The 27295-nt window shown below is 39.7% G+C and overlaps 1 protein-coding gene across 1 annotated transcript in view; it reads left to right on the plus strand.

The window, feature by feature from the left end:
• The window catches only part of STK3 (serine/threonine kinase 3), a 111131-nt gene that overhangs the window by 36662 nt on the left and 47174 nt on the right, over positions 1 to 27295 (plus strand). The window contains exons 7-9 of the mRNA XM_081919784.1: positions 1508 to 1645; positions 4814 to 4939; positions 14605 to 14803. Of these exons, the coding sequence (XP_081775910.1) occupies positions 1508 to 1645; positions 4814 to 4939; positions 14605 to 14803 (463 nt within the window). The remainder of the gene's footprint in view (positions 1 to 1507; positions 1646 to 4813; positions 4940 to 14604; positions 14804 to 27295) is intronic.

Consider the following 27295-nt stretch of genomic DNA (forward strand, 5'->3'; position numbering starts at 1 on the left):
AGCCTAAAGCCTGGCTTAAAGAGAAATGTTTTCACCTGGCACCTAAAGATATGTAATGAAGGTGCCAGGCAAGTCTTCCTGGGGAGAGCATTCCACAAATGGGGAGCCACTGCAGAAAAGTCCTGTTCTCATGTTGCCACCCTCTGGACCTCTTGTGGTGGTGGCACATGAAGAAGGGCCTCAGATGATGATTGCAGACTCTGGGTCGGTTCATATGGGGAGAGGCAGTCCTTATGCCTGTGGGAAACCTGCAAGCGGAATCCAAGCGCAAGAGCCCTCTCCTCTCCTGTGGTTTCCAGCAGCTGGTATTGAGAACCATTACTGCCTCCAGCTGTGGGGTCAGAGCAATAGCCATAATGACCAGTAGCTTTCAGTACTGTTCTCCACCATGAATTTATCCAATCCTCTTTTAAAGTCATCTGAGTTGGTGACAGTCACTGCCTAGTATGGGAGAAAGTCCCATAACTGTGCACTACACAAATAAGTACTTTCTTTTTTGCAGTGCATGTGTGTTTTCTATGCATGCCCACATAGAAGTTCAACAAACTAGCACTTTAGGGAGAGTGTTTTGCTAAATCTTTATCTCTAGGAAGGTTTGGCAGCTTCTGGGAGATTCTTACATTGGGAAGTAGTAAAAGCACACACCCTGCAATTTTGCATATTACAGTCATTTTATTATTGCATCATTCCCCCACACCCATTATGGTGGTGATGTGGAAGCTGCAGTATTATCACAATTCCTTCCTCTGCCTTTGGAATAAACTGAGGAGCCCTAGATATGTTGGAGGAATCCAGGTTGTGGCTTCTCCCCTCCCATTGTTATTTCTGTTTCCAGGAAAGACAAAACTTGCGGGGGAAATGGCCCTGTGCTACCTTCTTTTTTAGCCTCTGAAGGAGTCATGCAAAAGGAGCTCCCACAATATAATGTAAGATAGAGGGACTTGGCATACCACTTTATTCTGATTAATATGTAGTTTGGTTCCAAGCTTACCTGCTTACCTTACAATTAACCTCTCATTCTTTATCTATTTTTATGTAGTGAGGTTTTTATTGCATTGGCAGATTAACAGAAACCTAATCGATGTGCTCTAAAATATTACCCATTTGATTTACCCAGTTTACTGTTTTGTATGTATGAAAGTGGCATATAATAGCTGCAAGATCACATTTTATGTGCTTAACCAGGAAGTGCTTTTGCTTCTCAGCCAAAAGACTGTGAAATACAAAATCTTCTCTTGAGACTGATTAGCAATAATAGATAAAATAAAGAATGATGTGCACAATGAGGTACGGTTTAAATAGAGGAAATTGTAATGGGAAGTAGCTACATTGGTAGCAGATGGAATTGGTTCCTTTATCTTGGTGATATTGGAAATTCAAGACTAGCTAAACTCCCCTCACCCCCTTCCAGTTTCAGCTTGAAAAACAAAGATAAAAGGAACAAAGTTGTTTTAATTTGCTGAAATACTGATATCCTTACCTTTTCTTTCACCCTTAAAAAAACCAGGCAATTTTTATGATTCCTACGAACCCCCCTCCAACATTCCGGAAGCCAGAGCTTTGGTCCGATGAATTCACTGATTTCGTGAAAAAATGTTTGGTGAAGAATCCTGAGCAGAGAGCAACTGCAACCCAACTTTTGCAGGTCAGTATTCAGCTGTGTTCCCTAGGGAAACTTGGATTTATGCTCCCAGCAGATGTAATCCAACAGAGTCTGGATGGCACCATATTGGCTATTCCCTGATCCAGAGAGACAGTTCTGGGAAACCTTTTCCACTTACCCAGCTTTCTTAAAAACTTAAAATATTTGGTGTTAGTTTTAGTCACTGTTGAATTTTGCATGCTGCTGCCTCCTTCATTCTTCCTGCCCTCATTCTGGAACTCTCCAAACCATTTCTATCAGCTAGCAAATCTGAGTCTGCTTTATTTGAACTGTTTCTCCCTCCTTATCCTCTCCAACCCTCTGCTTTCCATCTTTCCTTATTTTCCTACTTACCTTTGTCATTCTTGAATACTTTTGTTGCAGTATAATTTTGGGTTTTAGTTCTTTTCTTTTGTGATAGCGGGTGAAAAATACAAATCCAAGTGTGGCCCAACTTCATTTTAGTACTGTGTTTCTGTACAGGTAGCAAGCACACTGCCCTGTCCTCATGCAGCTTTGTAGATGGATATTAAGACTGTACTGTAATTGTAACCAGGCTTACCTGGGAGTAAGCTTCATTAAATTCAGTTCTGGGTAGATATCATAGAATTGTAGATTTGGAAGGGACCTCAAGGTCCAACCCCCTGCATTGCAGCTAAACCATCCCTGACAGATGGCCATCCAACCCCTGCTTATGGTTAGGATATGGTTAGGATAGCTCTGTAACTCTTTTTATTCTAGATGAAACTGAATTAATATCCCTGTACTGTTTTTCTTTTTATTTATACTTATTTGTAAAAATATTTATATACAACTGTATCATAAAAATATGATCACAGTGGTGTACAACAACAACAACAATAACAACAACAACAAATAAAACCAGACAGTAAAATCATAAAAAGCTAAAACAAGATGAAAACCATAAAAAAGTAAAAAGAAACAGCACAGAGTGGAAAAGCAGCAGGGAACATAAAAAAATTCTGTAACAGTTGGGTAACATATTATTACTATTTTGGTTATTAATTGCCTTCTACAAGAAGTCTCAAGTTGATTTACAGTGAGAGAGATAATAAAATCAACACACAAAATCTCACATAAAAGATTAAAAACACAATTACAGCAATCCGCTAGAAACTTATTTATTTATTTCATAAAATTTATGCACTGCTTGATTGTAAAAAGTAAAAAGCCTTCAAGTGGTTTACAAAAAGATAAAACAAGATAATCAATAAAAAATTTCAACGGTACTTTAAAACATCGGTAAAGGTAAAGGTACCCCTGACCGTTAGGTCCAGTCGCAGACGACTCTGGGGTTGCGGCGCTCATCTTGCTTTATTGGCCGAGGGAGCCGGCGTACAGCTTCCTGGTCATGTGGCCAGCATGACTAAGCCACTTCTGGCGAACCAGAGCAGCGCACGGAAATGCCGTTTACCTTCCCACCGGAATGGTACCTATTTATTTACTTGCACTTGGCGTTCTTTTGAACTGCTAGGTGGGCAGGAGCAGGGACCGAACAATGGGAGCTCACCCCGTCACGGGGATTTGAACTGCTGACCTTCTGATCAGCAAGCCCTAGGCTCTGTAGTTTAGACCACAGCACCACCCACGTCCCACACTTTAAAACATACAAAGGTTAAAATACTAAAACAGATTAAAATAACCTCAATGATCATATGTATAAATAAGGCACAATTTATTGATCCAAATCCCCTTCCCAACGACACAGACATGCTTGCTATAAATTATTCAGCTAAAATTCACCCCCGCTTTCAACCACAGCAATAAAAACCAGCAGTTGAATAATGCCTGGGAAAACAGTAGAGATGCCGCCACTGAAAAAGGTCATTTCTCATTACCACCCTGTGACCACAATAGTCCTGCAACCATGTTCCATGTGGCATGGGATATGGGGGAAGAACTTCATTTTATAGTTTACAAATCTGATGCTGGGAATAAGCTGATATCTGTGCAATAAAAACACAGCCTTGAGGAGACACATCCAGGCTTTGTGCAGAAAATGGATAATGGTGCATTACATGCACTAAAATGTGATTGTGTGGAAAGTTCCTGTGCTGAAGTTACAAAGAGTTTGCTCTGACTTTTGTAAGAAAAAGAAATCAGCAATATTTTTAGCAACTTTTAATAGCAAAGCAAAATATATTTTTGAGAGCACAGCCTATTAGGACATCTCAAGAGTCAAGAGCACAATTTATGAGAAAGAAGAGGAAAGCAGGTGATCTGTAAATAGCCATATTCACATTAGTGACAGAACACATGCCAGTTCTTAAACAGGAGTGTAAATTACATTAAAATAGCTGGGCTTTCTTGATTTCTTCAATATCATCTGGACAGCCTGAAGATTTTAATTTTACTTCATTTTTATTTCATCATTGTAGGTGGCCCAGCGCTCACGTAACTGTGGCTTAGCAAGAATGACAAACCATGGCGGTTCCCAGATTACACATTGCGGCTGTAGCACTTTCCTTCCAGTTCTGCTACCCATGGCTAACCATGGTTTGGCGTAATGTCACAACTTAACCTTGACTTGTAGTTTGTTTTCCCCAGACAAATCACAGGTGGTAAACCAGGAACAAACTTTGGTTACAGCTTATGGTTTGCCTGAAGCAAGACAAGCCACTAGCCTGGGTTTTGATGGAATGCTAAGCCAAACCATGGCTGGTGTGAACCACTTCAGTGGCTCAGTGATTCAATTTATGTGGATCATTATATTGCCTGCTCTTCTTATGGCCACTAACTTGCATTGTCAGCTTGTTAAGATGAATCAAATACTGTAACTGAATGCATTAAAAAGTTTATTTTTCTATGTCAGGCTATCTTCTCTTTGTTTATTTACCACCTAATTCACATTTCCTTTGGACAATTATATCCTTAACTGTAAAGCAGTTGTGATTTGTAGTAACATTCTTCTCATGGTTGCTGTTTACCTAAACAAACAAAATGGAAAATCCTATTTAGCTGCAAAGCGGTTAAACAGATCATATGTTCTTTTATTCCAAAATTTAATTGCTGTCCAAAGGGAAATGTTCTTTCATGCACTGGTCTGTGAAGTTGATTGACATGTTGTTTTAACATGTTACACCATATTTATACTATATGTACAGTGTCTGTGCGCTCCGTTTTGTGTAACTATATAGTTTTATTTTCTAGCATCCTTTTATTAAGAATGCAAAACCAGTTTCAATCCTGAGAGACTTGATTACTGAAGCTATGGAAATTAAGGCGAAAAGACATGAAGAACAGCAGAGGGAACTTGAAGAAGAAGACGAAAACTCGGTGTGTGAGAATTTAATTATGTATTTTGTAGCCAGTTCCATGGAGCTGGTTTGCACGTGGTACTAAACCATGGTTTAATGCTATACAGATTAGCCTGAGCGAAGCATTGTGCTCTGCCCTCTTGCTTTCCCCCCCTTGTGGCTTAGCATTGGAAATCCTGCTTTAAAACAAGCCAGTGGTTGCTAAATGAGCCATCTTCCAGCCATGGTTTATGAAGCTAGCTTGTTTAAAAAACCATTCTAGTTTTTTCTTCCAAAATGAAAATAATCTCACCAGCACTCCTCCCAGGTGTTCAGGAGGAGGAATACACAAGCTGATGCTTGCTCAGGGTTGTTGAGGTTGGTCATGCCACGCTAAGCCATGGTTTAGTGTTGCATATGAACCAGCCAGTAACTACATATTTAAATGATCAGTTGTGATCAGGAGAGTTGCCCCTGGGTTTTTCTGAGTTATATTCCTGGCAAGTGCCACGTAAAACCCCAGATTGCAAAAGCAGTTTGTAGGTTTGTTGTAAGTTTTTAATTATTAGAAAGGGGCGGGCATTTGGCTCAAAAGCAGTCTGTCTCCCTCCATTTTAGTGGGAATGCAGTCTTGATATTTTACCTGCATTCGGGAGCAGATAGAACCAAGACTATGGGGAATAAGTGATTGCTCAGTTTCTCATGGCCAAAACATAAACGTGCTTGAGATTGTAAATATATTCTTTCTCATAGAAAAACTACAATAAACAAAGGCATGGTGTGTGTAAACATGTAGTAACTCTGGTATGACCATCTTACCTGTTCTGGCCCCTGTTTTAATAATAATTGGCCATACAACCTTTAAAGAACCTGTTAGAGAATTAAATTTATAACCTTTATAGCCAAATACAAGCAAATTTATAGCCAAATACAAGCAATAATTTGAGTAGATATCTAATGGGAATATAGCAGCAGTTTGTGAATGTCTGTCTATCAGTGTTTCGTGCTGTGTCTTTTGTGACTAGGTGACTAATCTTACCAAGGTGTCTCAAAGCATTTACATTAGTAAATAGATTTCTCCTGGTATGTACATTCCCTTTTGGCTTGACAGAGACTTCTGCAAAAAATTGAAAATGTGTGCATTCTTCAATTTGTCAAGTAAAAGGGATTTGTTTCCCTGCTCCTATATCCCAGGCATGTCCAAAGTCTGTTTCGGGGGCCTAATCCGGCCCGCCGATTGGTTTAATCCAGCCCCTGTGGCAGTTTATTTCCTAGGGTAAAATCCTAAAAAAACCTCATCAACTTCAACCCTAAAAAAAAGTTTAACAACTTTAGTTGGCCCTTTGGTCAGCCCTCACAGCCCTTCATTTCACCAAATCTGGTCCTCATCGAAAAAAGTTTGGACACCACTGTATCCTATATTATTGGACTGCTTATATAGACAAGAATATTTATTGTGACGCACAGCATTCTCACCAGTTGTCGTTCTATCTAGAGAGAGAAATTCAAGTAGCATGATCAGTGGTCATTTTTTCCTTCACTGGACATCTTTTCCTTGAGGGCAGAGTTTAGAACCTTTTCTTCATCTATCAGACACGCTAAACCTTTCTTAGCACTTCCGTCCATGTAATACTGAGAGATAATCGCTATTGAGATACCGGATTTTATGCAAAGTTAGCTTGTGGTGCCTCTCTTATTAGATACCTTTAAAGAAACAGTTATGACAAACCAGCTGCAAAGTTACTTAAAACTAGTACCTTGGTTGAAGAAAAGGCTGCCAAATTTTGAGCTGCTTGATGTCAGGTTTCATAAATAAAATGAAATGATCTATTACCCTTTAGAATTTTATTAGAGAAAAATAACCCGTGGTAATTATTTACCCAGAGGTGTAGCTGCATTAGTTTCTTGCAGCAAAAACAACAGTCTTGCAGACCTTACAGAGTAACACATTCATTATGGCATATTATTTCTGGGACTGCAATCCACTTCATCAGATAACACTTCATTTGTTAGTGCCACAAGCCTGTTGTTTTCAGCATATCGTATATCCTCAAAAGTTCAACTGGCACACCTGTAGTCTGGGCAACTTTTATAAACAAGTAGCAGTGTCTACCTTCTTTGAAAGCTATGTGGAATATGGTCAATAATAGAGCTCATGAAGTTGAGTTTAGGCATGTTACAAGAATAGCTTGTCTGATGAGAATGTATTCTGACAAACTGACATGTTTTGATAGGTGTTGAGGTAACTTTACAGATTTTTTTAATTAAGTAAAAAGTCCAAGCTGAGTACTCTACAGAAGGTTAATCCCAATATCAAAGTTTAAATGTTGGTTTAAGCATTACTAAACATGATCTATCTCTTCTTTTATGCATTTTTGAAGTGTGATGCAAATTTGATTCTGATGTCAGGCAGCTGTATTATGGAAACGTAAAGCAACTCGTTGCCTGGCAGCGCCCAAGAAACATGTCCAAATATTTATTTCAAAGGATCTTTAAAGAAATGAACTAATAGTCAACTCTTAGTGTATCTTTTTGCTTCACATTTCAATATCTACATTACCACAAGATTGTTTGAAAACACTTCCTAATGACAAAAATAAAATGCTGTGCTTTTTATGGTAATATCTAAGAACAAAAAAGCAGTTAGATTTATTGGTGTAGTATGCTTGCTTCTATGTTACTAATTCCTACAGTTCAACTTCCTTATATATCTAATTACTTGATATTAACTCTTAGAAATCAGGGAAGTTTAAAAAGAGCTGAATCACCTTCCTGTTTCTAGCCTTCTTGTTTTGACATCATGTTTTTCAAAAGTGTTTCTGAAACTATTATAGCTGGAAACCTACTTATTTTAAAGTCAGGCCAGGATTCTTTGAATTTTGTGTGCCTTTCAAAAGATGTGGGTAAATATGCTGTCCAGTTGTTGTTTAAGGCAGCCTTTTCTTATGAAATATTTTCTTAGGGCCAGGAATTAATTTTTATTTTTAATGAAGAGCAGTAGTCCCCCTCCTCCACACCTTTCCTGTAATGCCATATACATTTTATGGCTCCATTCATTTAAGTTTTTTTCTAAATGTTAATCAAATAATTGGATCCCTATGACTTCTTAAAGAAGAGAGAGAAATCAATACGATTTTAGCTAGCACTGAAGTGTGCCCATTATTACGAAAGCTTGTAAAATAGCACAATAACTTTTTATGTGCTAATTGACAATAATGATTAACCTGCGGAAGTAGTGAATCTGATATATAGTTCTCTTTCACTTTACAGTATTTGTACAGGTTGTCTTATTTGTTGAAAAACTTGCTCAAATGCTCAGTTTTTAGAGCTCCTGAATTTCCTCATCTTTTATGCGATCATAGGCTACTCTAGTAATTTTTTAAAAAGCAAACTGTAATTATATTCACATTTTCCCCACCCCAAAGCAGTGATGAGGTGTTTATTGTATAGAGTATTAAATTTAGTTCTTTTAAGTCCGCAAAGTTGTGCATTACACACTACTTGTCTTTGCTGCCCTCTAGTGATCTTGCGTATATAAGACAGAGATTAGTCAAAATTGATACTGAGATCCAAGATGGATCACAAATTCTTTTCTCTTTACCTAGCGATAAGGGGTGGGTGGGGAGAAATACATTTTGTTAAATTGTGCTCTGCATTACATCTTCCGATACATCTTTCTTCAGATATTTACAAAGCAAGGTTCTGCCTGTTGAACTAATAGAATGAACATACTGTAGGGGAAGATAAAGGCTATCGGCAGCCAAGCTAACCTATTCAAATATTTTCCTGACTGGAAAATATGCCAGACCCTAATAATGAACACAACACAAATTTATTGAAATCTCTCCTAGAATGCATGTCTGTGTATGTGTGGGTTTTTAAAAAGCACAAGTTCATCCAATCCATTAACTATTAATTACTTTAAGTTACAGAACACAATTGTTTTTAAAGAATGTGCAGGAAGAACATAGGAAGCTGCCTTATACAGTGGTACCTTGGGTTAAGTATAGTGTTACCTCGGGTTACATACGCTTCAGGTTACAGACTCCGCTAACCCAGAAATATTACCTTGGGTTAAGAACTTTGCTTCAGGATGAGAACACAAATCATGCTCTGGCGGTGCGGTGGCAGCAGGAGGCCCCATTAGCTAAAGTGGTGCTTCAGGTTAAGAACAGTTTCAGGTTAAGAACGCACCTCCGGAACGAATTAAGTACTTAACCTGAGGTACCACTGTACTTAATTCGTTCCAGAGGTCTGTTCTTAACCTGAAACTGTTCTTAACCGGAAGCACCACTTTAGCTAATGGGGCCTCCCACTGCCACCGTGCCGCTGGAGCATGATTTCTGTTCTCATCCTGAAGCAAAGTTCTTAACCCGAGGTACTATTTCTGGGTTAGCGGAGTCTGTAACCTGAAGTGTATGTAACCCAAGGTACCACTGTACAGAGTTTTACCACTGGCCAATCTAGTTCAGTATTGTCTACTTTGACTGGCAGCAACTCTCCAGTGAGACTCTTAATCTCAGGGTCATGAGCCCCACGTTGGGCAGAAGTTTCTGGCCTTGGAGGGGGTTGGACTAGATGACCCTTGGGGTCCCTTCCAACTCTACAATTCTGTGAGTTGCACTGCATATATCGGCCATCTTGACTGCTTACAACTGTATTGGGTAGAGTAATTAATTCTACTATCTGTTTTCACTTTTTTCTGTGCTGTTTATTTAACAAGGTTCCAGCTTTACATCAAGACACTCAAATTATGTTGCCCTTTTGGCCCAGTGATCTAGAAAAGCATTTCCAAATTCCTTGGCAGATGCTGTCATTGCTTTTATAGAAAAATTTGAATACTTCAGATCAGAAATAAAAAGTAGAGAGACGAATTGCAGAAAACTTAAAAATCAGCAAACTTTCTCCCAGCTGTACAACACAAAAGACATGGCATCTGAATGGAAAAAGATTTTATATATATAATTAATATGAAAATTAATTGGCAAAGATTGTCACATATAATTAATATTAAATTTAATGTGACTGCTGTAGATGTGGTGGGCCTACTGCTTTAAAAAAATCCCAACCAAAAAATTGTCTCTAACATGCTAGAACAGAAATAATTTTAGAAATACTGCAATTTATAAATAAGGGAACTTACAATTATATATTTAATTTTTCTCCCATCAGGAGGAGTGCATATACATTCCTTGTATAAGGAATATAGTGGCCCTACCTGGTGTAGTACTGAGGCATTAAACATGTCATGAGGGAATGTCCAAACTTGTTTTTTTATGACGTGATATTCTGTTTATTAGTATGTAAAGAGTTCCATATTGATTCATTAATTCATTTGAAAGCATTTATAGGCTGCTACATATTTCAAAAATCTGTAAGCTGTGTACAGTCTAAAAAACAAACACTGTATTATTAAAACAAAAACACAACCTAAAACCAATAAAACAGGAGTATAAAAACACATAAAAGTAGATGAAAGCAAATAAAACAGAAATTCAGAGGACTCAAACATGTACCAACCTTATGGGTCAGGGAAAGCCTGGACAAAAGGACAAGGCTTCTCCAAAACATCTGAAGCAACTGAATTTTCTTTTAGAAATGCTATCCGTTCCTTGCTTAAAATGGAAGGAACTCGAATACTAAGGGGTTCAGCATGTTGATCCTGTAATGAGGAGCTACGTTAGGATAAATGGGAGACTTAATTGATTTCTGTAGGTGGTATTGTTGTCCTCCTTACCTTCTTCACTTCCTCTGAAATGTAGGTATTCTGGTTGACAAGGCGTGGATTTCACCGTGCGATTAACAGTGCATTATGGAGTGTGCATGGTTCCATGTAATTTTCTGGCTTGCCAGTCTTGCAGATTTGCCCTTGGGAAGAGCACAAACACATAGGCTTGTGAACATATTTATTTTGAGTAGAAACAAATTGGAAACAAAAAGTTTTGTTTTTGGAGCACTCAACAGAAATCATCCATCAGCAAGGAGGCCCGTAAAACCCATTGCTTTCTTGCTCACTCAACCAATATTTCTTGTTGATTCCATGTTTCTTTTGGAGAGGATAGGCAAGATTAATATAATTTAGCATAGTTCAGTAATACAGCTTTTATTCATTGAGCTGAAGGAGAGTTGCATTCATGGAAGGCCCCCTTTGTGAGTGATACTGCACTGAACAGAAGCCCCTTACATTCATGATGGAGCGAAAACCTAGAGCAGGGGTAGGCAACCCAAGGGCCGAGGGGCCAGATGTGGCCCAATCGCCTTCTCAATCCGCCCTGCAGATGGTCCAGGAATTGGCGTGTTTTTACATGAGTAGAATGTGTGCTTTGATTTAAAATGCATCTCTGGGTGAAACATGAAATGAGAGGAATTTAGGGATTTCCATTGGTTACAATAGTCCTGAATTGTTCTTTTTAATTACCTGTAAATAAATTTGCTTGAATTTATGGATTTAGATCCAAATTCGAATGACAAATTGTATTAGTGCTATTCCGTGGACGTGAAATAGAAAACTCTGATTATTGTATATATAAAGGAGAGTATACAACTCCTGAAGGTATTTGAATCTGAAGAAATGGAGGTAGAGATATTAAAAAGTGTGGAAGGAGACATTTGAAAGAGATCTTATGTTAGAGGACTAACATATACAGCAAGGGGCAAAAGGTAGAAATTTGATTTATAAGACAAACTCAGCAGGGAATTGTGAATAGTAGCAAATTGTTCCCATGAATTTCTTCTTGTGGTGCTGTTGTTAATTGCTGATTTTCATTATGGCCAATAAACTGAGGCTTATCTCTGAAACTGTGGCTCACTTAATCACTTATTTTAAAAGAAACTTTGTTAACAATGTGGTATTTAGGGTTCCCCCCCCCCCCGGAAACAAGGTTGTGATTTTATTGATTTATAAATCAGTAGAACACACATTTAGGCATTTGAATTACACTCCACAAATATTTTATGCATGTGAAAATATTTGTCTATCTTTCTGTAAACAGGCAAGAGAAAAATAACTATTCCTGAAAGACAGCCAGTGCACTTTAAGCTGAATTTATCTTACTAACTTGCAACTTTAAAAAAAGTAAATACAATAATGCCAGCAACCCTGATTTTTATAGTTTTAGTCTGTGTCATGGGTATCATCAGACACAGTCAGTGCTTCATAAGTTTACTCCCCCCAGGACAGCAGGATCGTTTTCTTCACGATGGCACTGATTAGTGGTACGTGGCTTTTTCATTAGCCATTGAAATCCGTAGGGCTATTTTGTAAACTCGATGTTAGGATAGACTTTCGAAGCGTATTTGGCTGGTTTTATTTGGCCCTCAAAGAGGGCTACAAATCAAAGAATTTGCTTTTTATTGAGTCACCTAAAATTAAACTCTTAATTGGAAGCTTTTATACAATCAACAAGCAGCTCTTTTGCATTCTGATGTTTTTCTGTGGGTTGTAGAATGTGCCCTTGTAACAGGACTTGAGGCATTGAACAGCATGTTAGTCCTTAAATAGCTGGGATATTGTGCACATCCTCTAAATCTGACTTCAGAAAGAGAGTAGGATTTCCTAATAATGTTTTCAAATACTTCTATTCCATATGGGTTTTATGATTCATGAACTGGATTATCATAAGTTCTCTGTTTTACATTCCTGGCACATTACTGCCACTGATTGGAAATGCTTTTGTATCCTTTGCTGGAATTAACTCTGTTCCACGGTCCAGAAGCATCTGCTCAGCAGATACTTCTCTACAAAGTATCAACGGGTTTTCTTCTTCCCCCTTTTATCATAGCTTAACAAACCCTTTAAGTACATACAAATGAAAGGAATTGCCTTTGCCCATTGAGATTTTATTTTTTTAAACTCCCCCATGATATGCAATGCCCTTTTGATCTCCTGGACTCATTTCTATTGAGGTTTTTATACATGTCTCTAGGGGTGGAGCCTTAGGTCACTTGTAGAGCATCTGCTTATCATGGAGAAGGTTGCAGTTCAGTCCCTGGCATCTTCAGCTAGGAGTGGGGCAGACCCCTGTCTGAAATCCTGCAGAGTTGCTACCACTCAGTGAAGGCAGTGCTAAGCTAGATGGAGCAACATCCTGACTCTATAAGGCAGCTTTCTAAGTTCTTGTTAAATTTCTGTTAAAACTATATTGGGTAACAGGACTGGGAAAGGGCTGCTGCCTGAGGCATTGAAGAGCTAGTATTAGTGATAGTAAACAACAGGCAAGATGGGCAAGTCATGTGAATTAACAGTAAGGGGGATGCATATATCCTCTTTCTGTTTTTGAGATTCTTCTTTCACAGAATGCTTTCCAGTTGTTTTTGTCTTGTTGCTGTTGTTGTTTAGTCGTTTAGTCGTGTCCGACTCTTCGTGACCCCATGGACCAGAGCACGCCAGGCACTTCTGTCTTCCACTGCCTCCCACAGTTTGGTCAAACTCATGCTGGTAGCTATGAGAACACTGTCCAACCATCTCGTCCTCTGTCGTCCCCTTCTCCTTGTGCCCTCCATCTTTCCCAACATCAGGGTCTTTTCCAGGGAGTCTTCTCTTCTCATGAGGTGGCCAAAGTATTGGAGCCTCAGCTTTAGGATCTGTCCTTCCAGTGAGCACTCAGGGCTGATTTCCTTAAGAATGGATAGGTTTGATCTTCTTGCAGTCCATGGGACTCTCAAGAGTCTCCTCCAGCACCATAATTCAAAAGCATCAATTCTTCGGTGATCAGCCTTCTTTATGGTCCAGCTCTCACTTCCATACATCACTACTGGGAAAAGCATAGCTTTTACTTGTTGCTAGTGCTGTGTAAAAACTGTGGGTTGTATCAAGTACTCCCCCCAATCTGCACCTGGGGCTTCCCCCTTTTGAGGATGCACTGGGGGCTGCAGGGCAGTGTGGGGCATAACCAAGTTGACCTTCGGATCGGCAAGTCCTAGGCTCTGTGGTTTAAGCCATATCGCCACCCGTGTCCCGTGTAACATTTAACCAAGCCTAATTTATCGAGGAGCAATGAGGAAGGAGCAACTATGTTGGAGAAGCGACAAGCCTTTGAAGTAGAGATCTTTCCCTACTGCATCTGTACTGGAATGGTTTTTAGGTTTTTTACTGCTTGTGTATTTGCTGCTCTGAGCTCCTTTAATAGTTGAGGGAGAGAAAGAGAGAATTAAAAAGTGTACCAAGCAAAACAACTAAACATTTATTTGGCTTCAAGTTGTGGAGTGGGGATGGGGAAGGAAGATTGGAAATGATGAACATTGGAATCTGCCACATACCATGTCAAAGCATTGGTCCATCTAGCTCAGCACTGTCTGCAGTTATAGGCAATATCTCTCTAGGATTCTAGACGGCATTCTCTCCTTGTCTTTCTTGGAGATCCTGGGGAGTGAACCTGGGACCGTCTGCATGCAAAGCAGATTCTCTACCACTGAGCTACAACCCTTCTCCTAACCATGAAAATGACCGTAAATCTTAAATCTGACATGCCCCAAAATTCAATATGAGAAACAAGAAATGTTACAGTGTTTCACAGTGCTATTGAGCACAAGTCCATTGATTTCTGTGAGTCAATTCTAAGCAGGACTTAGTTGGGTATCACCCAGAATTTAAATGTGACAAGCCATGATGTGAAGAAAGAACTAAGAGATTCAGAATGTGTGATTGGAAGTTCTTTTGTCCTCAGTAAGTGTTTGGAAGTAATTTCTATTTAAACATTTTTACAGGATGAGGATGAGCTGGACTCCCATACCATGGTGAAGACAAATTCAGAAAGTGCCTGCACAATGAGAGCCACAAGTACTATGAGTGACAGTGCTCAGACAATGATTGAACATAATAGCACCATGCTTGAATCCGATTTGGGGACCATGGTGATAAACAGTGATGATGACGACGATGAAGATGAAGATGGAACTATGAAAAGTATGTTTAATTTTCCTTTCTGTTTAAAGCATGTTCTGTTTTCCCTCTAGATATATAAATTGTTATCAATAAATATGCACTTAAAATCAATTATCTTATGGATTCTACAAAAGAATGTTGGAGTTAAAACCTGGGCAAAGGAAGTTGTCCATGTAGATATTGGCTACATTCTTGTGGTTTGTGCAGATGAGATTCACATGTGTACTTGACCTAGTTTTCCCTGACAATATGTCTGCCCTTGGGCAGAAAATTTCATGAACACACAGATCTCTTCTGCAAGACGGCTCACGGCCTCTGGATTGCCTTTATTAGTAATATTACTTATAAATACTTTGCTTGCTTCATCCTATATTATGGGAACTAAATATAAGTTTTAAATGTGATTTCATTTTTATTTAAGTCCTTCACATAACATTTCACGTAGGATAACTGGAAAAATTAAAATATATTTTAGAACACTTTTCATTAAGGGCACACCAGTCAAACCCAGAGCCATTTGGAGCCAGTTCTATGATAGTCATATAGATTTTTAGCCAGGCGTTAATGGTTGAACAGTGTAAAGGGTATATTTTTAAAAATGATGTCATAAAGCATTGGCCTGGTTCGCACATCTTGTTATGCCATGGTTAAAAATAAACTATGGTTTACCGCAAGCAAAAAAGTGTGCTGGTGCACACTGCTCAATCATGCTCGCTTCAGTCCTCCCCTTTCCCTCCTTTTCTGCAGTTGGGAGGAAACAAACCAGGATGTTGGCTTGGCTACTTTGGTTTCCACTTGTGATTTGTTTGAAGAGAAACAAACCACAAGTGCTGGTTGTCTTGTAATGCTGAGAAGAAATAAGGAAAAGGAGTCTGGCTGAAGAAAAGGAGGTGTGGGGAGGAGCAAAAGAGGCACAATGGAGCAATATGAATTTTATTTCGGTAACAGACCAGTTCCAGCCTACATACAATATCAAGGAAGTCATAAAACACGATAGGGATACATTTGAATTTTCAATGAGGTATAACAGGGACAATACAGATACAGCAACAGTTAAAAAATATATAAATTAAAACTTAGAATGGAGCAGTATGCATTAGCATGCTGCCAGTTGGTGAAAAAACACATTTTATTATAGCTTATGGCTTAATGTGTTGTGAGATGTGTAATGTGTTTACTATCTGTTCAAAAGGTAAATGTACAATGTTGGCATTAATCTAACTCCTTGTCACAAACTTTCTGTCTTTTGCTATTATGACTGCTTGCCTTTTGCCTAGTGCCTTCAAATATTAACTGAGGTTTCCAAAAGCATTTCGTCTCTCCCAACACATTCAGCTGAATGAATTAAGTTTTGCAAAAGCTCTGCTGGAAGTTAGTTAAAACATTGGTGGTATGACTGTTCAGTCATAACTCCTGGCAGTGTAAAGTGTCTATTATTTTCTCTCCAGAAATGCAGAAGAAACATCAGTTGCCCATCTGATGGCTATCTTGCCATATGTCTGGCAAATACACATATGACAAAATTAGACTAATATAATCTATTGCTAGGATGAACTGAAGCAGCTTTATGTGCCATATCAAAGTCTGAAAAGATTTAACTTCTTTGAATGTTAGAAACATGCTTGTTGTGACTTGTAGAAGAGGAGCTGGCAGTTTAAGACAGGATTTTGTTTACTGTATTTTGCAGTGCTTATGTACAGTAGACCAGGGATTTTTATCTCCAGCTAAAAGATAATAAATAGTTCTGTTGATGAGTGATGACTCTTGAGTAGAATGATTCAATCCATAAAACACTTAATACACGTTTTAATTTGTGTACGATGCTGAAATAGGTATTTGCTTTATAAACTTCTGTGGATAATGGAGAGATTTATTATCAAAATCTTGAACTAATATTTAACATATGGTAGAAGGGTATTGTAAAACATCATGAAGATAATGTTATGTAAAGCAAATGTAAGAGTTCCAAGAAGAATAATGGATGAATTATTCTGGATGGAAGTATATTCACAAAGAGACAGGCACAACTTTCCAGTCCATGGTATATGTGAAAGAGAAGGTCTAAACCACTGAGCCTCTTGGGCTTGCCAGTCAGAAGGTTGGCGGTTTGAATCCATGTGACAGGGTGAGCTCCCGCTGTTGTGTCCCAACTTCTGCCAACCTAGCAGTTTGAAAGCATACCAGTGCAAGTAGATAAATAGTTCCTGCTACAACGGGAAGGTAAACACTGTTTCTGTGCGCTCTGGCACTTGTCATGGTCTTCCGTGTGCCAGTAGCGGTTTAGTCATGTTGGCCACATGACTCGCAAATGCTGTCTGCAGACGAACGCCAGCTCCCTTAGCCTGAAACGAGATGAGCGCCGCACTCCATAGTCACCGTTGACTGGACTTAACAGTCCAGGGGTTCTTTACCTTTTACCTTTATCTTTTATGTGCAAGATGCGCTGTGCAACTCTTAAGAAAACATTTCTTTTAATTGCAGAATGAGTACCCTCTTTTAATGTAAAGTTTCCCATACATACTCTAGCTTCTCTCATTTTTTGGAAATACACAACTCCATGGGTTTGTGGTCCATTATAACCTTATACAGACTTGTAAAAGTCTGTAAAGTCTGGTATTGTGATGGCAGGTTCTACCTCTGAACTTCATATATATACACACACACATACATACACATATAAATTTTAAAATGTACCACAAAACTTATCACTTATACAATCTTTTTAGACTTCCATCAGCACCGTATTAACCACTTCTTATGCATTTCTTAACTTTATATTGCTTATACATCTCTTAACAAATAATCCTTCCCCTTCTCCATTTTTGCTTCCAATAATACTCCTCACAAAACTTCTTACAAACCTACAAATGTTGTCCGATCTTCACAAATACTTTTCAAGTAGTCTGTCTACCTCTGAACTTCTGCACTTTCATGAGATATCTGTAGAATGCCGCCCTGCATTGTAGCTGTACATCTTAGGAAGTCTTAGGGTTCTCTCTGGGCATTTGGGCATAACTGAAAAGCAGTGTTCCTGATAGCATAGACCAGGGTTCAGCAGTCCTTTGGACCCATGTGCATATTTGCACACTACAACCCATTTTATTTGCTACAATAGAAAGCTTATTTCATGCTGAATTTCATTGGGGGAGAGGATACTGTGGGCACCAGGGAAGGTCTCTATGGGTGCAGGTGCCCCTATGGGTGCCATATTACTGACCTCTGGCCTAGATAGAAGACTCTGCACATATAACAGTGTAAGCAGATACCCTCTGTAAGTGTTTTAATGAAGTCAGGAACAGAGCCTGCCACTTGGATGCCTCAAACCTGCCCACACTTACATTTTGTTGAAACAGGCTTAAAAACAGTCCCCCTTTTGCACTGAATGTCACTTACTAGTTATCCTGTAGATCATCACTACATTTCACTGAACACCGAGCCCTTATTTAATCGGTACTCTGTTTATATTATTTAGGCTGGAAAAAGTTCCCTCCAAATAGCAGGGGTTGTGTGTTGGATTATGTCTCAGGGCAGGAAAGAAGGTTTTGGAAGCAGACTGAGGCTCCTATGATGCTTTAGTTCATTTCCTGGCTTTGCTATGATGAATTCAGTTATTGCTGTTGGCACCTGTGTAATCTTCTCAGGCTAGTTGCTATTGATCTTCTGTCTTGTATTCAGACTTTCATCTTGAGTGTTTTTCCTCTCCTCCCTCAGCTTCATCTTTAAGGATCTAATGGATCATGGTACATCTCATGGATGTACGGAGAACCATTAAAATGTACATAGCCAGAACCAATTGCTCATACAAGCAGATTCTCTTTTTGTGTCTTTCCATCCAGCACCTCTGGGTAGAAAGGTTTGTGCTCCCACTTTGTCTAAATGGATGGCTTATGAGGTGTTAAAGATATGAGACTGACTACTCATTCCATGATAGCTTCTTCTTCTTCTTCTTCAGCTTTCGCTGCTAATAGGCCTCTTCCTGATGTTTGTGAAGTGGCTGCATGGGCTTCTCCAAATAATTTCATATGCCATTCAGCAGGTCCTTCCATAGAACATTGCACAGTTGGATGCAGTCCAGGGACCTGCCCTATTTTTCATGGAAGACAATTTTACTCAACTACGATTGATCTCCAAAGAAGAAGATTAGCTTTGGTGTATCCCAACATACCATCCCTGATAGCTGAAGATAAATAGTTTGATTGGTACTTACCTGAACAGTAGATTTCCTTTGCTTTAGCACAGATGGTATGACTGCACCCTGTCATATTTGACTGCACATATTTTTATAGGGACCATACATCCACTGATCTGTTAAGCTATTTTGCTGATAGTATTGGAAGCAGGCTTTCCACTACTGTTTATTTTCTGGTGCTTGTTTTTCTAAGTTTCTCTTTAGGTTCATGGGCTCATGATTCTTGTATCAAGCTTGGCAAGTCTGCAAACTAGAGCATCATGGGAGCATCCTCCTACTTCCTGCCTTGATCAGAATGTGGAGCCATAACCCAACATACCATCCCTGCTTAAGCCAAAGGAAATCTACCCTTCAGATAGCTACCAATCATACTTTATGGAGGACTGTTGCCTCCTCAGTTAAGAGGTGACACCAGATTCTGTTGAAAGTATAAAAAGTAGTGAACTGGACTGATCATTCACCTTTGTCATAAAATGCTTAATTTCACTATTATATAGTATAAGGAATTATTTAATTTTCCTATTATTTACATATGCATCTTTCACTTCCTACACTGAACTTAAAGCTACCTACATCTTGTGGCTAGACATTCTCCCAGTCAGGTATTGACCAGGCTCAAAACTGCTTAGCTTCAATAATGAAACTTGATGAGGTAGTTCTCCAGCTTTTGGAAATATGGTTTTGTTCTGCCTATTTGAAGAGAGGACTCTGTTCTGTGTAGAAAAACTGGAATGAGTCATCGTTGTGATTTTGGTGTGTCCTCAATTAGTGTTTCCCTTTTATCTCCTCCCAGTATGTGATAAATTTCTTCCACATAATGCAGTGTGGTCATATGTGAAATTCTTTAATAGTTTTGTGCTGTTTCAGCAGTATACTTGGTTTCTGTGTTAATCATTAAACTATGTCATTGCTCTGGAAAGAAATGATCTGCCCCAATAACAAATTGTGTCCAAGGAATGTGGATGTTACTTCAACTTCACAAACTATTGATGCATCTTTTGAAATGTGTTCTGTTTTGAAGCCCTATAGCCACCCCTTTTTTAGTTGTGTTATATTGGAACTTATTTATTTATTTAACGTATTTATCAGGCACTCCAAAACCCAAGTTCTCTAGATGACAGTTATTAAAAAAAATTAAAAGCATAAAATCCACATAAAACAAACAGAGTTCAACACTCAAGTCCATTAAGACAAAGGCCAGTACCAAAATAGAAAATAAACACAATACGAACCACAAACATGTCTTAATCAAGAGAGAACAAAAACAACCCCATAAGGGCTAAAATTTATCCCAGCTGCCATAAGAGTAGAGGCTAAAATATTAATAATGATGCTGAAATATGATTTAGATGCTGAAAGGCCTAGGAAGCAGTTCAATAAAGCAGCTCTTAGGATTGGTTTGGTGCACTTGATTTTTTAAAAACGACTGTGAAATCACTTATTTTCCGATGGTTCTCTTAAATATGTTAAAATTTATACCAGCACATGTGGGCATTCTTCCTGTATTCATGCAGTTTGGGTCTTGGTGGTAAGCATGGCTCATGGGTTATGTGTGAATTGAGCTTGAGAGAGGAATTCGTACAGTCTCTTAACATATGATCTGTTTGGTCTTGTGCATGTTACGAGGAAGGAACTTTCCTGCCTCTTCCCACAGTGTGTCTGCCCACCGTAAGCTGAAAGACTATTCCCTTTCTGGAAATCAGAGCATGAGATGAGAACCCCAGGATGTTTTTAGATGATTTCATTGGCCTGTTTCATGCAACCTCTTCATTTCTCCCTCATAGTTTGCTTGTCCTCTGAACCAGGCTCATGGTTTAGCTCTCTCCAGACTAATCATGTTGTAACCAAGGTTTGTTCTTGGCTATGGCTCATAGTTAGTTTGGAGAGAACAAAGCCATGAGGTCTGGCTTGAGGTGAAAAATGACTGGGTAGAAGCAAAGTTGCTGTGATCCCTTCACTGGCAGCCCTCTGTATCTGTTTGTTCTCTGTCTCTTAATGTAGCTCTTTTAGGATGCAGTGAAGATGTGAAACGCTGTGACTGATAAATCTGCAGAGTTGCTAACCCTAAAGATTCCTAAAAATTATTCATTCTACTCCACCAGTGATGCAGGATTGCTTTTTCTCTTTTTTTTAATAAATTTTTTTATTGAGTTTTCACATTTTTTGTAGACAAACACACACACAAACACAAAACACAAAGCAAAACATATATAATTTTCATTACCCTCTTTCCTTGACTTCCCCACATCTCTCCTTCCCACATTCCAATTTCAATAGTTAATTCAGCAAGTTATTTCCTCTTCTCTCTATTATATTGTTATCCTCTGTTCTTAATATTTAACATCTCTTATTAGACTCAAATTTACTTATCCAGTTTTTACACATTAGCTCCTTTCTCTAAGGTCGACCTGCCTTCTCTCCCACGAAATCCTCCCTTTTTATATTAAACAAAACAAAACATATCCAAATTAAAAAATCATAAATCATAAATTTTTACTATTCTACTCTCCCCCTCCCTCCCTGGCCCGGTTTCTGTCCCTTCCCAAATCACTATTCTAAAAGAACAGTTTCAGCCCGGATTTCTCACATCCGAGGCTCTCAAGCCCCAGTTAGTCTCTCTCCGTCTGTTTTGTTGCTTATTGGCCTTCAGTTCTCAAAGGAGTTGTGTCCCAAGCTCCCTCTTCTTTCCTTCCACCAAAGTCAATAGCAGTTGCTGCCAAGGATCTGCCAATCTCCCATGCTCAAACTTAAAGAAAGGGTCCCAGTCATACTTGTTCTTTCCTTCCACCGAATCAGTCAATAGCAATTGCTGCCAAGGGTCTGCCAGTCTCCCATACTCAAACTTGAGGAAGAAGTCCCAATCATGTTTATTTGTTCTTTTATATTCCAATATTTCAGATATTCCAGGGGCTTCTTCCTTTGTCCTTCTCTCCTTTTGCAGATTTACGGTCCACTGGTCCTGTTCTTCAAATCCTTTGTTTTCTAAAGCTGCAGGCTTTTGGTTGGTGCTTTCCATCTGAACATCCTCTCCTTCTTCTTCCTCTTTTCCCCCCATTTCCAAAACTGTCTCTTCTGTTCCGGCTGCCGGGTTTTTTTCCAACTTTGTATCGTCAGCAGAGTTGCTCAATTTCAAATTCAAGGTCACAAGTTGTTTGTTCATATCTGCAGTCTGCTCTTGTAAAATTCCCACGAGAAAGAACATCCTTTCTATCTCTGCCAGTAATTTTCCTTCTGCAGCCATTGCAGTGTCTTTTGTTCCCTCCAGGGGGATTGCCAGTCCAATAGTTCTTTTCCAACAATTCGTTACTTTGTTGTTCACAAATACTTTGTTTCCAATCAGTTCAGATACAATATGTCACCTTTAATCCAAAAAGAAATTTCTAAATATCACAGTTCCAGCCTTTAGTCGCCCGTTTGACAGCTCTTTTGACAGCTGTCAAACTTTCTTCCTCTTTTTCCTCAGGCTCACACGCAGGACCCTCCCGGGTCCAGAATGGGGGGGGGGATTACACAAAAGCTTCTAAAATTCCTCTCTCCTCTCCAGCACAGTAACTTTTTAATCCAATTCGTGCAAGTTGTCTTTCTAAGCACAAAAGTCTTTCCACCTTAGTGCTCCTCTCCTTGCTTGAATCTTTTTGTGGGGGGGGGGGAGTGTGGACTTCGTTTTAGCACATCCCCCGGTCGTACTCCAATCAAAGGTAAAATTTTAATATCGAATTTTCATTTTACTCACGGGTTCTTTGTTTCAGTCCAAATTTCAGGAAGGAAGACAGCGCTCTCTGGCCATGGCTCGCGGCTTCGCTCCGCCGAGGTAGCGATGGACTCTCAGCACCGCGCCGCACCCCAGTCCACTCCGCAGCCTTTAAAAAGGCTCTTCGCGGGTCGGGGAGGGCGTTTAAGGTGCCCACCGAGTCACCAAGTCCGCAGGCTTCAGCGCCTGCGGTTTTTAAGGGTCCCCGTGTCGCCGGCACGGCAAGACCCGTCCTCAGCGGAGCCGATTCCCTCCGGAGCTCGGAGGGAATCCGCCATTACCGGATCGCGCTATCCCGGAAGTCCCAGGATTGCTTTTTCTCAGCCCAGTACTGTGTGTTGTTGTTGTTAAACCTATTTTCCACCCTTCACCAGCAGGTTCCTGGGCATGTTGAAATAATAAAAAATGCAACATTAAAAACAGTTAAAACAAACTAAGGTCACAGGAATAGGGTGGGTTCAGAAATGAGTGGGGGAAAGCATTTTTATTCCTCATGTTGGAATTAATTGTATTCTGGGAGAAGCAAAAGGCGACTTATAGATGATGCATTTGGAGGAACCTATGATCTGGTGGTCTTTGTATACTGCTCTATCATAAAAATTATTAGAGAGCTTTACAACAATGGTTTCCAATGTTACTAAGGGAGGAGTTGTTGTTGTTTAGTCGTTTAGTTGTGTCCGACTCTTTGTGACCCCATGGACCAGAGCACGCCAGGCACTCCTGTCTTCCACTGCCTCCCGCAGTTTGGTCAGACTCATGTTTGTAGCTTCGAGAATACTGTCCCACCATCTCACCCTCTGTCGTCCCCTTCTCCTTGTGCCCTCCACCGTTCCCAACATCAGGGTCTTTCCCAGGGAGTCTTATCTTCTCATGAGGTGGCCAAAGTATTGGAGCCTCAGCTTCAGGATCTGTCCTTCTAGTGGGCACTCAGGGCTGATTTCCTTAAGAATGGATGCATTTAATCTTTTTGCAGTCTACTCTCAAGAGTCTCCTCCAGCACCATAATTCAAAAGCATCAATTCTTCGGCGATCAGCCTTCTTTATGGTCCAGCTCTCACTTCCATACATCACTACCGGGAAAACCATGGCTTTAACTATACAGACCTTTGTTGGCAAGGTGATGTCTCTGCTTTTTAAGATGTTGTCTAGGTTTGCCATAGCCTTTCTCCCAAGGAGCAGGCGTCTTTTAAAGAGAGGAGTAGCCCCAGACATACTGGGATCTCCCTTGCAGATTGCTTAAAATGTGTAGATGTTTGGGTGACACATTCTCAGATGGTTTTTTTGCAGCAAGCCACACAACTGCAGAAATAAATGTGTTTAGACAGAGGGGGGATTTTCTTCCTCTCGTAGCAATGCAAAACTATTGGACATCTTTTAAAACTTTGCTAACATTAGATTTTGTATATATATTTCCCTCAACTTTCTATTTTCCTGCTCAAGGACAAAATAAGTAACAATAATAAGTTTTTTATTTATAGGCGCCCATGCTTGGAGGCCCCTGGGCGCTATGACAAAAAATAAGTAAAAACATATTTCCCCCCAACAAATAGGGACTTGTGCCCAAATAAAGCTGAGATCTGGAACAAAACAAAGCTTGACATTCTAACCTAACATTTTAATACACAGCCTAGCAATAAATAGCATTGTGTTTTCTGGCCTTATATTTTTTCAGGAGTAGGGGCTTGTGTGGGTAAACTGTTGGTGAGAAAGGGATGCACTATATCAATACAAGAAAACAGAACCTGGAAGACTGGAAAATCAAGTGGGCACTAGAGTCCTTCTATGGTGGTACAGTTTGACTGACCTACTCTTGCTTTTCTACAGTTTCATCTGGCTTTAATTTGGAAAGCCCACATCCTTACTAAATACGCCTGCTAGTTCGCTTAAACAAGTTTATGTTTTCATAAGGCATTTTTCCGCAATGATCTTCATTCTCCCACCTTTTAGGGTTAGGGTCTTTTTGTCGTCCCCCCCCAGTTTCCTCCAAAGTGGCTGCTTTTGTGTGCCAGACAAAAATGAAGGGAAATCTCACAACAGCACTAAAAGGCAAACCTTTATAAAATTAATATAGTCTTGATAAAATATCCAGTGTATTCTCAGTTGATGATGGCCTTCTTCAAGGGCATAGGATTAAGGTCATGTCAAGGTGACATCTCTGGCAACAAGAATTGTGTTAGTTGATTTTGCATTTTTATTTTGAATCCATCCATTGGCCCATCTAGCACAGTACAGACTATTCTGACCTTGAGTGGCTCTGTAAGGTCTCTAGTGGTGATCTTTCCCATCCCTGCAGTCCTTTTAAATGGAAATGCTAGAGCATGGGTAGTCAACCTTTTTATATCTACCGCCCACTAATGCATCTTTCTTGATGGTAAAATTTCCTTACTGCCCACCAGTACTCGATGGAAGGAGCATTCAGCTTGTGCCGTAGAACCCCCTACCGCCTACCTAGAATCCTGAAACACCCACTAGTGGGTGGTAGGGACCAGGTTGAACCTAAACTATAACCCCTCTCCATTGTATCTAGCAAAGTGTAGTAACAATTTAACACATTTTGGGGAAATTAGCAATATAGTTTCAGGGTGCAGGTTGGGACTCTCTGTAAATCTTTCTTTCTTTCTTTCTTTCTTTCTTTCTTTCTTTCTTTCTTTCTTTCTTAAAAACTTTGTATCTGGAAGCTTCTTTGGAGCTGAAAATGCTTAATCTTTCTCCCAAGCTATGCTTAAGATAGTAATCAGCCAATTCTGCAAATGATTGTGAAACTCTGCAAGTTAGAGATTATCCTTTAATGTGGAACTTCTGCATTTTCTGAGCATCTAATCAAGTGATGTCAGTGCAATTCTCTTGTGGATTATTGTAGTAATAGGAATGAATATCAAGAAGTTAGTGAGGCATGACTTTCCTTTCCTGCAGCAATGTTTAGCTGTTCCTACCAAAGCTGTATTCCAAACGATCGCTTAAATAGTTTGTAAGATTACCTTATAACATGTGTCAGACCAATTTATTACAGTTTCCTCATGAGCCTAGGATTCCCTTTCCTTAAGAGATAATTGCCCTTACTCTATGGAAGGGTAGCCAATGTGGTGTCCTACAGCTGTTGTGGGCTATCAACTCCCATCAGGCTCTGGCAACACAGACAAAGATCAGGAATTATGGAAGTTGTAGTTCACAACAAATGGAGGAAGCTGCTATTGGCTCCTGCGTTCTATGGTCTTCTTTACTTTGCTATACAGTTTGATACACAAATTAGAGATTGGTTCTTTTTCTTTAGGTAAAGTAGACATTTTTTTTGTCCTGTTAATAGTTTCTTAAAGACCAGCTTGTAAAGCCATAAACTTAACTATAAGAAGCAAAAATCCTGGCAATGCAGTTATTTACAAAGACTGAATTGTAAATTTTCAGCATAAATGGAATGTGATTGATCTGCACCTCTGCATTTCCTAGAATGTTCTCATTGAGTTGTCCCACTTGTAAGAGGGGATATTAGGGGTGTATCCAATGCTACAGCTCTGCTAATACAACATACTTCTGGGAATGACGTGAAAGACACCTCCACTCTCCCTGCTCTGGGCATGCCCTCAAAATCTGCTCTGGGGGATTGGGAGCCCCTCTAGAGCAGATGTGGGGGGGCATATATAGTAGAGTAGAGGAAATAGAAGACCCATTGCATGAATGGAACTTCCCTCACACGCTGTTGGATACAACCTTAGTCCGGTGTTAATGGATACTTTTCAATTTGTACAGCCTGAGGATGTGGACAGGAACCTTGGAAATGTGAGAGCTACCACATGTGTGCTTGATCCTTGCCCTTTCTGTCTCATCAAAAGAGTCAGCAGCGGACTGGCTGAGGGGGTGAAGGGAGAGGTCAATGCCTCTCCTTACAACAAGGCAGGGTGCCAGCATGCCTAAAGGAGGCAGTTATAAGACCACCATGGAAAAATCCATCCCTGAATCCCACCATATTGAATGATTATCAGCCAGTCTTCAATGTCCCATTTTTGGGCAAGGTACTGGAGCATGTTGGTGGTATTTCAGCTCCAAGGGTTTCTAGAGGAGACTGATTATCTAGATCCATTTCAATCTTGTTTCAGGCCTGATTATGGGACAGAGATGGATTTGGTCACCTTGGTGGGTGACTTGTGCCAGGAACTGGGCTAGGGGAGTATGTCCCTGTTGGTTCTCCTGGAATTTTTGATACCATCAACCATGGTATCCTTCTGTACTAACCTTGCTGGAATGGGAGTTGGAGGCACTGTGTTGCCAGAATCTTTATATGCTATGGGTGAAGCTGGAGTGTTTCTGTTCATGTGAGGAACATTTATATCAGTGTCAATGTGAAAAACTGAAAAGAAATACTGAGAAGAAATATTCGACTCCAATTTCAGGATTTGCAAAAGTTCAACTATGTTTAATTCTGTAGATGTATCCTGAGTTACTTGAGCCGTAAGCCACTTTTTGCACTCACTTGCATCACAGTGGTATTTCATTAGGTTTCTGTCGCTCTGATTATATGCCTCTTTCTTGTTTGCCCTGTCATCCTATCCTGGGAACCCAATTGCTAGGAAACAAACAT

This window comes from Podarcis melisellensis (assembly GCF_964234715.1).
Source record: "Podarcis melisellensis genome assembly, chromosome: 7".
In the NCBI taxonomy this organism is placed as follows: Eukaryota; Metazoa; Chordata; class Lepidosauria; order Squamata; family Lacertidae; genus Podarcis; species Podarcis melisellensis.